The following is a 14,956-nucleotide window of genomic DNA, read 5'->3' on the forward strand; positions in this document are numbered from 1 at the left end:
TGGTAACAGCGTACACGGGAACTGGCGCGGCAGGGCAACCAATTATCGGGAATAATACAGGGTATTTGAAGGCAGGAGACCTGTTGGTGTCAACCAGCTTTCACCTGTTGGTGAGAGGCAAGCCGATGAGAAGGGAATATAATATTTTCTCAATGTGTTTTAATTATCTCAGCTGTTCGTTCATTGGCAACGTTAGTGAGCAACCGTGTGTGGCACAGTGGTGAAACACATCCGTGTTTCATATCGTGAATTGTTCATTATATTAAACTGCACAATAACATTACTTCTGCAGCAAACACTGTAATCAAGAAGGATCCGAAACATCACCCATTCCTTCTCTCCAGAGATGCTGCCTGTCCCGCTGAGTTACTCCAGCATTTTGAGTCTGTCTTCGGTTTCAACCAGCATCTGCAGTTCCTTTCTACACACTATATTTCTTTTTAATAGTCTCATGGTCAAACTTGAATTCAACTCAATGGTTCAATTACACTCTATTGTCACGTGTACCTGGGCACGGTGAAATGCTTTGTTTTTGCATGCATTCCGGTAAAATACAGACCTCACCTGGGCGGTACAGAGAGAGTGGCCACGTTTCTGGCGCCGACTAGGTTGCGAGAAGTTCATGGAACAGTCTATATTTCCCCGCAGCGGCGAACCAGGCCCCGCCGCACCAGGCAGCAGGCGCCCGGCGCCGGGTCCCCCTTCGTTCTCCGCTGCCCCCCGCCGGGTTGCTCTCGGCTTGGAATGATTCAGGGCTATTTTCCCAGCGTGGAAAAGTCAATGACGGGACGACATAGATTTTATCACAGTAGGGGGATCTTTCAAGGGGATGTGCGGGGAATGTTTTATTACACAGGGTGGTGGGTGCCTGGAACGCGCTGCTGTGGTGGTCGAGGCACATACGGTGGAGGCATTGAGGTATGATGTGGGCTGAAGGAACTGTTCTGGTTCTATGCGGCTGTCAACAACACCGACAGGTTCTTTATCGCTCCCGTTCCCAGCTCCTTACCCACAACCATTTGGCCCATATCCCACTAAACCTGTCCTATCCAACTACCTGTCTAAATGGTTCCTAAATGTTGCGATAGCATCTGACTCAACTACATCCTCCAGCAGCTCATTGCATGCACCCACCACCCATTGTGTGAACAAAGTTACCCGTCAGTTGAATAAATGGGACTATGGGGCCACGAGAGAGGAGCTGAACAAAGTTGACTGGAAAGATACGCTTGCAGGGATGAGTGGAACAACAATGGCAGGTATTACTGGGATTAATACAGAAGGTGCAGGATCAGATTCCATAGAGGAAGAAAGATTCCAAAGAAAGGTCAGCTGACGAGACATCTCTGATTGCAGTTGCTGTTTATTTCACTCTTCCCACATTTACATTCCCCCTGGTTTTATTTTCGAGCTCACTGGGGTTTTACGACACATAATTTGTGGATTAAATGGGAGCCGTTCAGCGCCGACCTGTTGTCCACCGGGTTTCTGCCCCACAGCCCCTGAGCCCCGCTCCTGACACCGGTCCCGGGACCCGACCCTTTTACACACCCGGAGCGGAACCGGAGCAGATTCTCAGCCAGTTGTTTTAATCCCAAGGCCCGAAGAAAGGATACCGTTTCGTCATGAATTTATTCCCAGTGAAGGTGTGGAGATGGGACTTGATGTCCGCGTCGTAAAATGAAACTGTCCCGGACTCGTAACTGAGATAAACTCCCACCCTCCCGGGGATGGGACGGGCGGGAAGACGGGATCGAGGGGAGGTGAGTGCATCAAACCCGCCACCCCACCCCCTGATGCTCCAGACGCCAGTATCCGGGGTCAGTATGACCCGTCTCTTCCTCTCCACAGACTCTGCGGCGACACCCAGACTCCAGAACCGACTCCCCACCACCTCCACCTCCCAGTAATATCTCCCCGATGTGAATCCCTCCGTTCCCACCAGACACCGACTGACTGTAAACTTCTTCCCGGTGTCGGGGAGACTCCTGTGGGTCCGGGTCAGTCTCACCCTCTTCTGATCCTCAGACACCTCTAGATCCGGATGCGCTGTTTCCACATCCAGGGCGACGGAGACTGGGGGGAGAAGCAGAGAATCAGAGAGTCCCCGGGGGTCAGGGGGAGAAGCCGTTCGGCCTCAGGCACAGGCGGGCGGACAATTGAAACCTTGACCGGGGTTTTACCCCAACCACATCGGATAGACACAACAGACACCTTTCCCGGAGTATTTGTCCAGGGCTGGAGAGGGAATTTCATGAGGTGGGGGAGGGTGGACGGGGAGGGCGTGTGAGGAGGATTGGGAGGTTGCGGTGGGGATGGCGAAATGATCGAATGTTAATGTAAATAAGGCTTGTTTGGGTGTCTCTTGGTGGGGAGGGGAAAGTTCGGTCGCCTCCTCGACGGAGCGGCGACGTTTTCCATGTCCCCTTCCCCGCGGCCTAACACCATGGATTGGAACGACCTTTCCCGTAGTCGAGCCCGGAGCATCGGCAACCGGCGTAATGTAGACTTTCCATCGCGGAGCTGGTGAACCCTTCTTAGGGGTCGCCAGAGAGGATTGCTCCGATCGCTGACCGACATCATGGGGCTGTGGTCTGCGGAGCTTCGAGCCGCGGGCGTGGCGTGGACTTACCATCTGGAGCCTTGGATCCCTCGCCGGAGATCGCCAGAGAAGAGCTCCGACCGTCGACCTGCGGCCTATAACATCCTGAAGCCGCGGCCTCCGATAGGAAAGTGCCGAGTCGGGACCTCCAAGCCGAGGTGTTTGTTTGTTGGTCCTGACTTCGGCGTTTGGATCATCCCGACGAGAGGACCTGTAGATCTGGCCACCCGTAGCGGCGACTACGGAGGGATTATGGCCCCGACCACGGGTGAACAAAGGAGGACTGACTGAACTTTGTGGCTTCCACCACAGTGAAGAATACTGTGGTGGATGTTTGTGTTAAATTCTATTGTGTATCATGTGTTCTTTTTAAGTGCATCGCTGCTGGCAAATTCATTTCACTGCACCTTCGGGTGGATGTGACAAATAAAATTGACTTTGACTTTTGACTTTGAAGCGGGCTATTCAGATATGGAGGGAGATTGGAGCAGGTGGATATTGAGGTGAGTGGTAATTTGAGGTTGTTAAAGGGGATGTAGATGTGTGGGGTGGATTCACCATGATCATAATGAATGGGGGGAGACATGAGGGGCCAGATGACCTGCCCCTGTTCTTTTGAGTAGAGGGTGAAAGAGAGGGAGGGGTGGCTTGGACCATGGAAGGAAGCAGAGGTTCAATGATCGGGCGTTCGACAGAATGGATGGAGACTTGTGATTGTAGGGTCGCTGAAAGGGGATTCACAGGTGGATTTGATGGGTGTGTACAACTAAGAATACACTGATCTCATTGTGAACCAATATATGAACTTCACTGATGGACTTGACAATGTTCCGCATGTAAGGCTGGTCTAGGAAGTGAAGGCAGGTGGGATCCAAGGCGAGCTGGTGAAATGGATCCAAAATTGTCTTGGTGGTTGGAGGTAGAAGGTAGCGGTAGAAGGATGATTTTTCTGCTTGGAGGTCTGTGACTGGTGGAGTGCAGCAGAGATCGGTGCTGCAACCTTTGCTTGTGATGTTGTATGTTCATGGCTTGGATGTGAATGTAGGAGGTGTGATTAGTAAGTCTGTGAAGGATACAAAAATTGTGGATAGCAGGGGAAGGTTGTCGGGTAGATTATCAAAACCGTATTCGCATGCAGGGATATCAGATCAAGAGAGTGCAGGTTTATCATGAGAGCAAGGAGTTTTAAAGTGGATCTGAGTTGCAAGTGTTCTTTACACTGAGAGTAGGTGATATCTGGAACATGCTACAGAGGAGGTGGTGGAATGAGATATAATCACTATATTTGAGACACTTAAATAGGCGAGGTGCAGAAGAATGGCAATGTAATGTGGGCAAATCGATTAGTATAGCTGGGGAAATGGTGGCCATGGACATGATGGGCTGAAGGGCCATTAAATTCTGTAATGTACAACCACGGCTCCCGGCTGCAAGAGCACTGAATGACTGAGTCACCACAGCCATCGGTGCAGGGAATTCCTAAGGTTCACCAGTCTCTTTGTGCAGAAATGACTCTTATCTCTGTCCTGGGGTGGAAGATTGCAACCTTCACGTGGTCCGCCTGTTTCGACTAATGCAATCAACTCGACGTGCACAAACGGAAGATCAAATAGAACAAGTTGTCCAACAACTTTAGGCTGTGCACGCCACACGAAAGAAGATCTCTGTCCTACATGGTGCAGCCCACATTCTGAGAGGGTGCCCGCTCTTCAGACCCCTCAGACAGGGGAAACATCCTCCCTGCATCCAGCTTGCTGAACCCTGTAAGAACTTTGTGTTTTTTACTGAGATCTCCTTCAATACACCCGAACTCTCAAATACACGAGACCAGTCTACTCAATCTCATCCTGCTCAAGAAAATCATTGTCCCTGGAACAGTATTGTTAATCTTTGCTCCATATTCTTGTGTAAAGTCTGTGAATTTATCGGGACACAGGAGCATAGGAACACAAGAAAACAGGAACTGGATTCGGATCCGCTCCTCAGGCTTGCCCCTACATTCAATGTGATCATGGCTGATCTGGCACCAATTCCTCTTCTGAGTGATTTCCCCCATAATCTTAATTTTTAGAACTGTCAAATATTTATTTGTAGCCAAGTTGCACAAATCCAATAACTCAACCTTTTACCACCACCTTGGGCACAACATTCCAGACATTCACTGCCCTCTGAGAGATGCAACTTCTACACATCGCATGAGAGGCCGCTCTGGAAGGTTGGATCTCATGGAAGTTGGTAGAGGGTCGTTTTTCAGACTGGAGACAGAGTCCACTGTTGTTCATTATTCATATAAACGATTGGGTGTGTATGTAGGTTGCACGGTTCGCCAGTTTGCAGATGGAATTAAAATTAGTGACATTGTGGAGAGTGAAGCAGGCAGTGAAGAAAGCTAATGGAATGTTGGCCTAAATAACAAGAGGATTTCAGTATAGGAGTAAAGAGGTTCTTCAGCAGTTGCATATGGCTCTGGTGAGACCACATCTGGAGTAGTGTGTACAGTTTTGGTCTCCTAATTTGAGGATGGACATCCTTGTGATTCAGGCAGTGCAGCGTAGGTTCGCGAGATTGATCCCTGGGATGGCGGGACTGTCATATGAGGAAAGATTGAAAAGACTAGGCTTGTACTCACTGGAGTTTAGATAGATGAGGGGGGATTTTATAGAAACACATAAAATTATAAAAGGACTGGACAAGCTAGATGCAGGAAAAATTGTTCCCAATGTGGGGCGAGTCAAGAATCAGGGCCCACAGTCTTAGAATAAAGGGGAGGTCATTTAAACTGAGGTGAGAAAAACCATTTTCACCCAGAGTTGTGAATTTATGGAATTCCCTGCCACAGAGGGCAGTGGAGGCCAAGTCACTGATTTAAGAGAGAGTTAGATAGAGCTCTAGGGGCTAGTGGATATGGGGTGAAGGCAGGCACGGGTTACTTATAGGGAACGATCAGCCATGATCACAATGAATGGCGGTGCTGACTCGAAGGGCCGAATGGCCTCCTCCTGCACCAATTTTCTATGTTTCTATGAAGAAAGTTGTCTGAGAGTAAATGCGATCCCTGTGAACTGGGCCAATGGGCTCATAAAAGGCAGGTGGGATTTATTCATGTGAAGGTGAGGTGATGCATTTTGCTGAAACAGGACATACACAGTAAACGGGGAACTTTATAAAACTGAGAGATCTCGGGCTACAGGTACACAGTGCCATGGAAGATGCAACTGTGTCAGGCAGGGTGGTGAAGATTGTGTTTGTCACTCATGCCACAATATGAGTGTCACTCATATGTCACAATATTAAATACAGCGTTGATGGCAAACTGGAGAGGGTGGAAGAAGGTTTACAATGATTCTCTCGGGTCTGGAAGGTTTGTTTATCAGGCGAGCTTGCGCAGGTGGGGACATGTGTCTTTGGAGCCTATCAGGCTGCCTTTATAGGCGTGTATAAGATCTGTACAAGGTGCACAGATACGGTAAATAGCCGCAGTATTTTTCCAATCTAAAACTAGAGGACATCGGTTTCAGGTGAGAGGGGAAACACTAAAGGGCACTTGAAGAGCAGCTTTTTCCAGCAGTAGGTCGTTCCTGTATGGAACAAACTGCCAGAGGAAGTGGTCACGGCAGGTACAATTACGATATTTAAGAGACACTTGGACAGCCAGGTGGATAGGAATGTCTTGGAAGGATATGGGCCAGACGCAGGCAAGTGGAACTAGCTTGGTTGGGAAACTTGGTCGGCATGGGCGTGTGCTGCATTAGTCTCTGACTGTGATGCTTCCCAGCATAGATGAATCTGATTTCCCTTCAGTCCATTCATTACATCAACCTTTCTAAGTATTACGTAAAGATATCAAAGAACAATGGAAAGGGATTAAGATTTACCTTGCTTGATGATATCAGTTGTTTCTCTTAATACGTTGAGCATAAAGGGATTATCAAATCCTTCGATCGGCAAGGCACCATCTACAACTGATAGTGATTTAGCTTCATCACAAATCCTGCAAATATTTAATGACTGGTTTTCAATCGAGCAACAGCAAATTTTTGAGCTGTTCTACAAAAACATTCAGGCTGGAGCATGTCCTACCTCATCTTGCGACCAGCTTCCTCCTGCAAGAAATAAAACACAAATCACAATTTACTGAGATGGACTTTTCTCCTCACGACTTTGGGAATTTCACATAGATTGCTACAAGCCTCTGATAATTCCCCTTTCCCAACTCTCATTGACAAGATCACATCAACTGTTTCCCAAGGATTTTGCAGGCAGTGCTGAGCTCCCATAGATTATGAGGGAAGCCATTTAGTTTGGAACAACAGCAGCACATTGCTGGGACAGAGGGAAGATTGACCCAGTTCTGAATCACTGGTAAATGTGGCATTTATTTCACAAATGTCACCCACCATTGTGTGAATGTGCACTTTCACCTCACCAAAACTGTAGTGTAACCCCTCACCTTCAAAAATGACACGTCTTTTAGATCCAGCAGTTCCTGTAACCTTTTGACTTCGTTCTCAATGGAATTTAAATTCTCTTGAATCTCTCCAAGATTTTTCTCCATTGTATTTAGAATCTTCTTCTCTTCCTCCCGGATATTTGCCAGTGCGCGCTGCTCTTTTTCAGTGAGAATCTGGTGCAGTTCAGCATACTGGGATGTGATCTGTGACTGAAAGTTGTGTGACTGTTCCTGTGAAATGAAAGGTGCAGATCAACATGTCATTGTATTGTGTTTCCTCACGGTATGGAAAGTATTATTTGGCCAATTAATATCCGGTCACAGAGCGCAGGAATAGGTAATTCCGCCCACCATATCCATACTGGCCACTAAACGGATCCTCACCAATCCCATTTACTTCCATTGAATAGATAACCGGTTATCTAGAGAATTCAATAGTTTGTCTAAATGCTTCTGAAATGTCATGAGAGTAATCCCATTATCCCAGCAATACCATTTCCCTCATCCAATTCCCTGCCGCCCATTCCCTTTCACGTCCCCTTTAATTCCCATTGATTCGCCCACTACCTACTTTCACAGGGGTGGTTTACAGTCGCCGATTGACTATCCAAACGGCATGTCTTTTGGATGTGGAAGGAATCCGACGCGGTCACAGGGAGAAGGCGTGAACCACACGGGCAGCACCCGAGGTCAGGATCGAACCTGCTCACCAGAACTAGGAGACAGCAGCACTACTTGTGTCACTGCGCTGCCCTATTATTACACGCATCACGGGAATCAAATCTACACAAGATCAGGAAATCGAAACTGGAAAGCCTCACCAGAACTGCAGAAATCTTCTGTATCTGTTGCTGTTCCATTTGCTGGATCTCCGATTCCTTTTTTGTGAGAGACTGGATGGAAGATTTCACTTGATCCTGGGATTGTGTTTGTAAATCAGAGAATAAAAGTGTTAGACCATAAAGACGGAATTAAACAATGATGCGATCAAAATCGGTTTGCTTTTACCTTGTAGGTTTCAACAGCTTCTTTAACCGGCATGAAGCTGTGAGACTTGTGCTCCCGCCCAGTTGCACAAATCACACAGATCAGCTTCTGGTCAGTTTCACAAAACAGCTTCAGTTCTTCCTGATGTTCCTCGCACTGAAGTTTACTTTCCTTCTCTGTCCGATTCAGGCTCAGTGTTCGAGCTTTCTCAGACAGTCTCGCCAAGGCCCGACTAACCCTGAGGCTGCGGTCTGTAAACTCCTCTCTACATTCCAGGCAGGAGTTTCTCCCCTCCCTGTCCCAACTCTGTGTGATACAGGAGCGGCAGAAGTTGTGCCCACACTCCAGTGACACCGGATCGATGAAGAAATCCAGGCAGATAGGACAAACTACCTCCTCGGTTAAACACTCGACCTGATCTTTCGAAGCCATTTTAATCCGCTACTTCCTGATTTAAAATGCATTCCCTTTCACGGAACGGCTGACACTGCGCATGCTGCCGTCTCGGGGAATGAATGTAATTCGGCTGCAAGTGTTCAGTGTTGTAGATTGAGTGCATGTGAACCAATCACACACAGGCCAGCACCACTAATGCCCGGACTTACCCGGCGTTCCGTGTGCGAATTCGCAGCCAACAAGTGTGTATCCAGCCTACGCCGCCCCGCGCTCGCCAAACGTCTCCCCTGGCCGACAAGGGGGTCTGGAGCTGTGGGCAGGTGTCTGGCGTCGAGACTGTGACCGGCTGTGCAGCAGTAGAGTTGCTGCCTTACAGGGCCAGAGAACCGGGTTTAAACCTGAATGTGGCTGTGTGTACCGGGTTTGTAGGATTTCCACGTGACCTGCGTGCGTTTTCTCCCTGAGCTCCGGTTTCCTATGAAACTACAAAGACCTAAAGGTTTGTAGGTTTATTGGCTTTGTATAAATGTACATTTCCACAGTGTTAATGTGAGGGGATCGCTGGTCCGTGCGGACTCGGTGGGCCGAACGGCCAGTTAACCCGCCGTATAGGGAGGTTTCACGGCAGTCGGGTCGCGACCCATTACCCGTACTGTTGCTACGCTACTCCAAGTGGAGTACACGCGATGAACTGCAGGTAGGCACTGACCATTGTTTCCAGCGTAGCGGGCCTGTTAAAACCCGCCGAAATTGTCAATTTTTGCGCAGTAGATAATTATGGAAATCGGGATAAGTGTGAGAGACATTTAGCATACTTCAGAATTCCAAAAGTGAGGAGAAATGACGGGAGATAGAAGCGAGAGCTGAAGGGACAACAACAGCCAGTGCTTGGTGAACATTGGCCGTTTGCTCACTGCATTTCATCAACCAAGGCATCATTTTTCTTGATTCCTTTGACATCTAAAAAGTTTCAGAAGTGATAACTCTGGCTGTAAAATTTTTAAAACGCCCATGGTTCTCAAGTGGGTTTTTACATACAAAAAGAAAACGCCTCTGAAGCAAAATTTACAGCCAGATTTATCACTTCTGATACTTTTTAGATACCAAAGGAATTAAGAAAAAACACAGATAATGCCTTACTGTTGATGAAATGCAGTGAGCAAACGCGATAATTCCCAATATTTTCAATTCCGATATCTGCACGGCCAATGTTCGCCAAGCACTTTAGCTGTTGTTGACCCTTCAGCTCTCGCTTCTCTTTACCTTCATTTCGCTTCACTTTTGGAATTCTGAAGTTGGGTACATGTCTCACACACTTAACCCGACTTCCACAATTTTTTTACAGCGCAAAGACTCAACATTTTGGCGGGTTTTAACAGGTAGGAAAGTACACGTTTCTTGCATTAATAACATATACCGGAAGTTACGGATGTCCTCCAGATGGATTGAGCGGCTCCGTACCTCAAGCCCTATGACCCAGTGTCCATACGTGCAACCCCCCTATAACTAAACACAAAGTCGAACCTATACAGGTGCTTGCTTTTCTTTTGGGAAACATAATTTAGGAGTTCACACGGGTAATTCTGGTTTTGGAATCCTTGTTCAACAGAATTACTACCAGTCATTAGATCATTCAAGAAGAAACGTGGTCTTCGGCCCTTCGCGCTGCTTCTGCCAGCAAGCACCTATCCACATTACTCCCATTTTCCGGCCTTCTGGCAAGTGCTTATCCATACAAAAAATCTAAAATATCTTGACTGCGACTAACAACCCTTCAGGCCACGTAGTCCAGTGAATAAGTAGCTACCTGAAATCCCATTTCCCCAACACGTATCTCGTGCTGCAGATTGCTCTCCTGCGAGCAACGCATTTCATTATCGGTCCTATATATAGCATTTATAATATTCTATATCACATTCCTAGTTCACTCAGCCTTCCCTGCTGCAATATAAACAAACCCAACACATCCATTCACCCCTTTTACCTGACACGCTCCATTTCAGGCAAGGTCTGGTACATCTCTTTGCAGCCCCCGAATGAAATCACGCCCTTTCTTCGGGTGGCGACGCGAATTACACATAGTACCCCAGTTGCTGACTTTTTACTTATTTTTTTACATCACGATCCATTTCTAAAATTCTAATCTCAGATGAATAAAGGAACATCCCTACACTCCGTCTATCAAAAAGTTCCCTCGCCTGTGCCCACCTATTACCGGCCACGCCGCGTCCTGTCTCTCCTCTCATACAGTTAACCCTTATGCCCCCGTCCCACTTAGGTAACCTGAACTGAAATCTCTGGAGACTTTGTGCCCCACCCAAGGTTTCCGTGCGGTTCCCGGAGGTTACCGGAGGTTTTTGTCAGTCTCCCTACCTGCTTCCACTACCTGCAACCTCCGGGAACCACCTGCAAACTCCGGGAACCGCACGGAAACCTTGGGTGGGGCGCAAAGGTTTCCGTTCAGGTTTCGTAAGTGGGACAGGGGCATTACTTCCGTTCGCCAGGAATGTTGCCCGGTCCGCTGAGTTACTTCAGCACTTAATGTCCTCTAATGAAGGTAAATCATATCATAAAGCTTTTTACTAACGTATTTACCGGCGTTACTGCCTTCAAGGGTCCATGCAAAAGCTTTTATAGATATGTGAAGTGGGAAAGATTAGTTAAAACAAATGTAGGCCCCTTGCAGTCAGAAACAGGCGAATTGATCATGGGGAACAATGACATGGCAGACCAATTGAATAACTACTTTGGTTCTGTCTTCACTAAGGAAGACATAAATAATTTGCCGGAAATAGCAAGGGACCGGGGGTTAAATGAGATGGAGGAACTGAGTGAAATCCAGGTTAGCCGGTAAGTGGTGTGAGGTAAATTGAATGGATTAAAGGCCGATAAATCCCCAGGGCCAGATAAATTGCATCGCAGAGTACTTAAGGAAGTAGTCGCAGAAATAGTGGATGCATTAGTGATAATTTTTCAATACTCTTTAGATTCTGGAGTAGTTCCTGAGGACTGGTGGGTAGCTAATGTAACCCCACTTTTTAAAAAAAGGGAGGGAGAGAGAAAACGGGGAATTACAGACCAGTTAGTCTAACATCGGTGGTGAGGAAAATTCTGGAGTCAGTTATTAAAGATGGGATAGCAGCACATTTGGAAAGTGGTGAATTCATTGGACAAAGTCAGCATGGATTTATGAAAGGTAAATCATTTCTGACGAATCTTATAGAATGTTTCGAGGTTGTAACTAGTAGAGTGGATAAGGGAGAACCAGTGGAAGTGTTATATCTGGACTTTCAGAAGGCTTTCGACAAGGTCCCACATAAGAGATTAGTATACAAACGTAAAGCACACGGTATTGGGGGTTCAGTATTGATGTGGATAGAGAACTGGCTGGCAGACAGGAAGCAAAGAGTAGGAGTAAACGGGTCCTTTTCAGAATGGCAGGCAGTGACTAGTGGGTACCGCAAGGCTCACTGCTGGGACCCCAGCTATTGACAATATATATTAATGATCTGGATGAGGGAATTGAATCCAACATCTCCAAGTTTGCGAATGACACGAAGCTGGGGGGGGGGGGGCAGTGTTAGCTGTGAGAAGGATGCTAGGAGGCTGCAAGGTGACTTGGATAGGTTGGGTGAGTGGGCAAATGCATGGCAGATGCAGTATAATGTGGATAAATGTGAGGTTATCCACTTTGGTGGGAAATACAGGAAAGTAGACTATTATCTGAATGGTGGGCGATTAGGAAAAGGGAAGATGCAAAGTGACCTGGCTGTCATGGTACACCAGTCATTGAAAGTAGGAATACAGGTGCAGCAGGCAGTGAAGAAAGCAAATGGTATGTTAGCATTCATAGCAAAAGGACTTGAGTATAAGAGCAGGGAGGTTCTACTGCAGTTGTACAGGGTCTTGGTGAGACCACACCTGGAGTATTGTGTACAGTTTTGGTCTCCCAATCTGAGGAAAGACATTCTTGCCATAGAGGGAGTACAAAGAAGGTTCACCAGACTGATTCCTGGGATGGCAGGACTTTCATGTGAAGAAAGACTGGATAGACTCGGCATGTACACGCTAGAATTCAGAAGATTGAGGGGGGATCTTATAGAAACTTACAACATTTTTAAGGGGTTGGACAGGCTAGATGCAGGAAGATTATTCCCAATGTTTGGGAAGTCCAGAACTAAGGGTCACAGTTTAAGGATAAGAGGGAAGTCTTTTAGGACCGAGATGAGAAAATCATTTTTCACACAGAGAGTGGTGAATCAGTGGAATTCTCTGCCACAGAAGGTAGTTGAGGCCAGTTCATTGGCTATATTTAACAGGGAGTTAGATGTGGCCCTTGTGGCTAAAGGGATCAGGGGGTATGGAGAGAAGGCATGGATGGGATACTGAGTTGGATGATCAGCCATTACCATATCGAATGGCGGTGCAGGCTCGAAGGGCAGAATGGCCTACTCCTGCACCTATTTTCTATGTTTCTATGTTTCTATGGATGTGCAGGCAGACGTCCCTCTACTCCCCAATAGCTGCTACGATTGTGTTTATTCTCGACCTATCTGTGTTCTCAAAATGCATTCAATCGTCGATGATCACACGGTGTCTCCGATCGCCAACCACATTCCGATCCACCTCTTCCCTTCGAAGCATATCCCTCCCTCCGGCTTTACATTTCACTCCTCCTCCTCACCCCTCATCTGACACTAGGAGACATAAAAATTATCATTTGTCCGTTCCTACGCCAGATGCATCCGACCCGCTGATTTCAATGGACGCGGAGATGATGTTTTCACTTGTTGCAGAGTCTCGGACGAGAAAGCAAAGCCTCAGAATTAAAGGTCGTTCCGTTAAGAAAATGAGAAGGGTTTTCTTTCGTCTGAGGGAGGTAAATTTGTGGAATTAATTTTCCCCTGAAGACTGTGGAGGACGTCACTTTATATATTTAAGGCAGAGATAGATAGACTTATGAATAGTGCGGTCGTCAAGGGCCATGGGGAGAAGGCAGAAGAATGCGGTTACGAGAGGGAGAACGATCAGCCATGATTGTACGGCGGAGTAGACTTGATATTCCTATCACTTATGACCTTTTGTGCATACATGTTGGACTAGTGCTCCAACTGGACACTCACGCGTTTATCCCCCCCCCCCCCTCCCTGTCCCCATCACCGATAGTCATTCCTCGAGCTTCACATATCTCGGCTCTTCTATTCTTATCTCCTGAACTCATACTGGCCTTTGTCCAACAGTCTATTCATTGGAGTTTGGAAGGATGAGGGAGGATCTTATGGAAACATATAAAATTATAAAAGGACTGGACAAGCTAGATGCAAGAAAATTGTTCCCAATGTTGGGCGAGTCCAGAACCAGGGGCCACACAGTCTTAGAATAAAGGGGAGGTCATTTAAGACTGAGGTGAGAAAAAACGTTTTCACCCAGAGAGGTATGAATTTGTGGAATTCTCTGCCACAGGGGGCAGTGGAGGCCAAGTCACTGGATGGATTTAAGAGAGAGTTAGATAGAGCTCCAGGGGCTAGTGGAGTCAAGGGATATGGGGAGAAGGCAGGCATGGGTTATTGATAGGGCACGATCAGCCATGGTCACAATGAATGGCGGTGCTGGCTCGAAGTGCCGAATGGCCTCCTCCTGCACCTGTTTTCTGTGTTTCTATGTCTGCAAACTAATGTCCCCCACGCCTGTATCCACCTATCACTTGTCAGCCTCCATCCCGCCCCACCTCATTTTCTCCCACTCCCCGACTACATCCAGTTTGTAGAATTGTCGTCTATCAGTGTTGTCCAGCGACGCTGCCAGTTACTCCAGCACTTCGTGTGTTCTTTGTAAACCGGCATCTGCCGTCATTCGTGTCAACAACCGTTCGTTCGTGTATCAGACGATGTTGCTCGCTGTTGGCTTCAGTCGAGGTCCCACATGTTGACACAACTGTCGCCCGACGCGTCACAGAGCGCATCGCCTCGTCGCTTCCAGGCATCGCCACGAGGGGGCTCCTGTCATGATCCCCGTGTCAACATTGTCGCGTCTAAATCAGGGTGATCGGGCTTAGAGCTGTAGACTGAACGGGAATATAGTTCTACATTGGTACCCGGGCTACGAATTATTTCCTCGCTGTCGAGGAGAAATAATGTTTCTTTAAAAACAGGCAAGGCGGGCACTGTATCGGTGGAAGGTGGTTGGGGGAATCTGGGAGGCACGAGAGGTGATTAAAGGCCGCAAGGCGTCGGGAATGTGTGACTGCTCGGGGTGATCAAGGGAAAATGAACCGGGGAGTTCAGATGTGGACGGTGCGTGGAGCATGTGAGTCCCCCACGTGGAGGTGAGGTTGGAGAGCGATGTGGTCACTGTGCGAGATTGAGGAACCCACTGCTCGAGAAACGGAGCAACGTGGACTCGCCAGTGCCTCCAACCTCTTCATTCCCCGAGGCGATAAGCAGCTCTGAGCGATTTTTCCCGTTAAGGAGTTACATTTCAGGTTTATTTCTTCACACAGAGTTTAATTAGAGTATGCATCA

At 47.6% G+C, this 14,956-nt stretch overlaps 1 protein-coding gene across 1 annotated transcript; it reads right to left on the reverse strand.

Annotated features, from left to right (window-relative positions):
* Nucleotides 1-1,347: 1,347 nt before the first annotated feature.
* On the reverse strand, nucleotides 1,348-14,418 carry LOC116990022 (E3 ubiquitin-protein ligase TRIM39-like). The gene is made up of 7 exons (XM_033047547.1): nucleotides 14,302-14,418; nucleotides 8,061-8,144; nucleotides 7,874-7,969; nucleotides 7,053-7,283; nucleotides 6,683-6,705; nucleotides 6,478-6,593; nucleotides 1,348-2,076 (listed from the first exon to the last, which is right to left on the reverse strand). The coding sequence occupies exons 1-7, from the start codon at nucleotides 14,416-14,418 to the stop codon at nucleotides 1,589-1,591; spliced, it is 1,155 nt and encodes a 384-aa protein (XP_032903438.1). The 3' UTR covers nucleotides 1,348-1,588.
* Nucleotides 14,419-14,956: the final 538 nt, after the last annotated feature.

Source organism: Amblyraja radiata, chromosome 30 (genome assembly GCF_010909765.2).
Source record: "Amblyraja radiata isolate CabotCenter1 chromosome 30, sAmbRad1.1.pri, whole genome shotgun sequence".
Classification (NCBI taxonomy): Eukaryota; Metazoa; Chordata; class Chondrichthyes; order Rajiformes; family Rajidae; genus Amblyraja; species Amblyraja radiata.

What these genes read in the sequence shown, in the direction of transcription:
- LOC116990022 (XM_033047547.1), bottom strand. Translation starts at nt 14,418, where the DNA reads ATGCCTGGAAGCGACGAGGCGATGCGCTCTGTGACGCGTCGGGCGACA. An exon ending in AGAAGATTTCTGCAGTTCTG is followed by an intron (nt 7,284 to 7,873) that starts GTGAGGCTTTCC and finishes TTCATTTCACAG; the next exon opens with GAACAGTCACACAACTTTCA. An exon ending in AAGACGTGTCATTTTTGAAG is followed by an intron (nt 6,706 to 7,052) that starts GTGAGGGGTTAC and finishes TATTTCTTGCAG; the next exon opens with GAGGAAGCTGGTCGCAAGAT.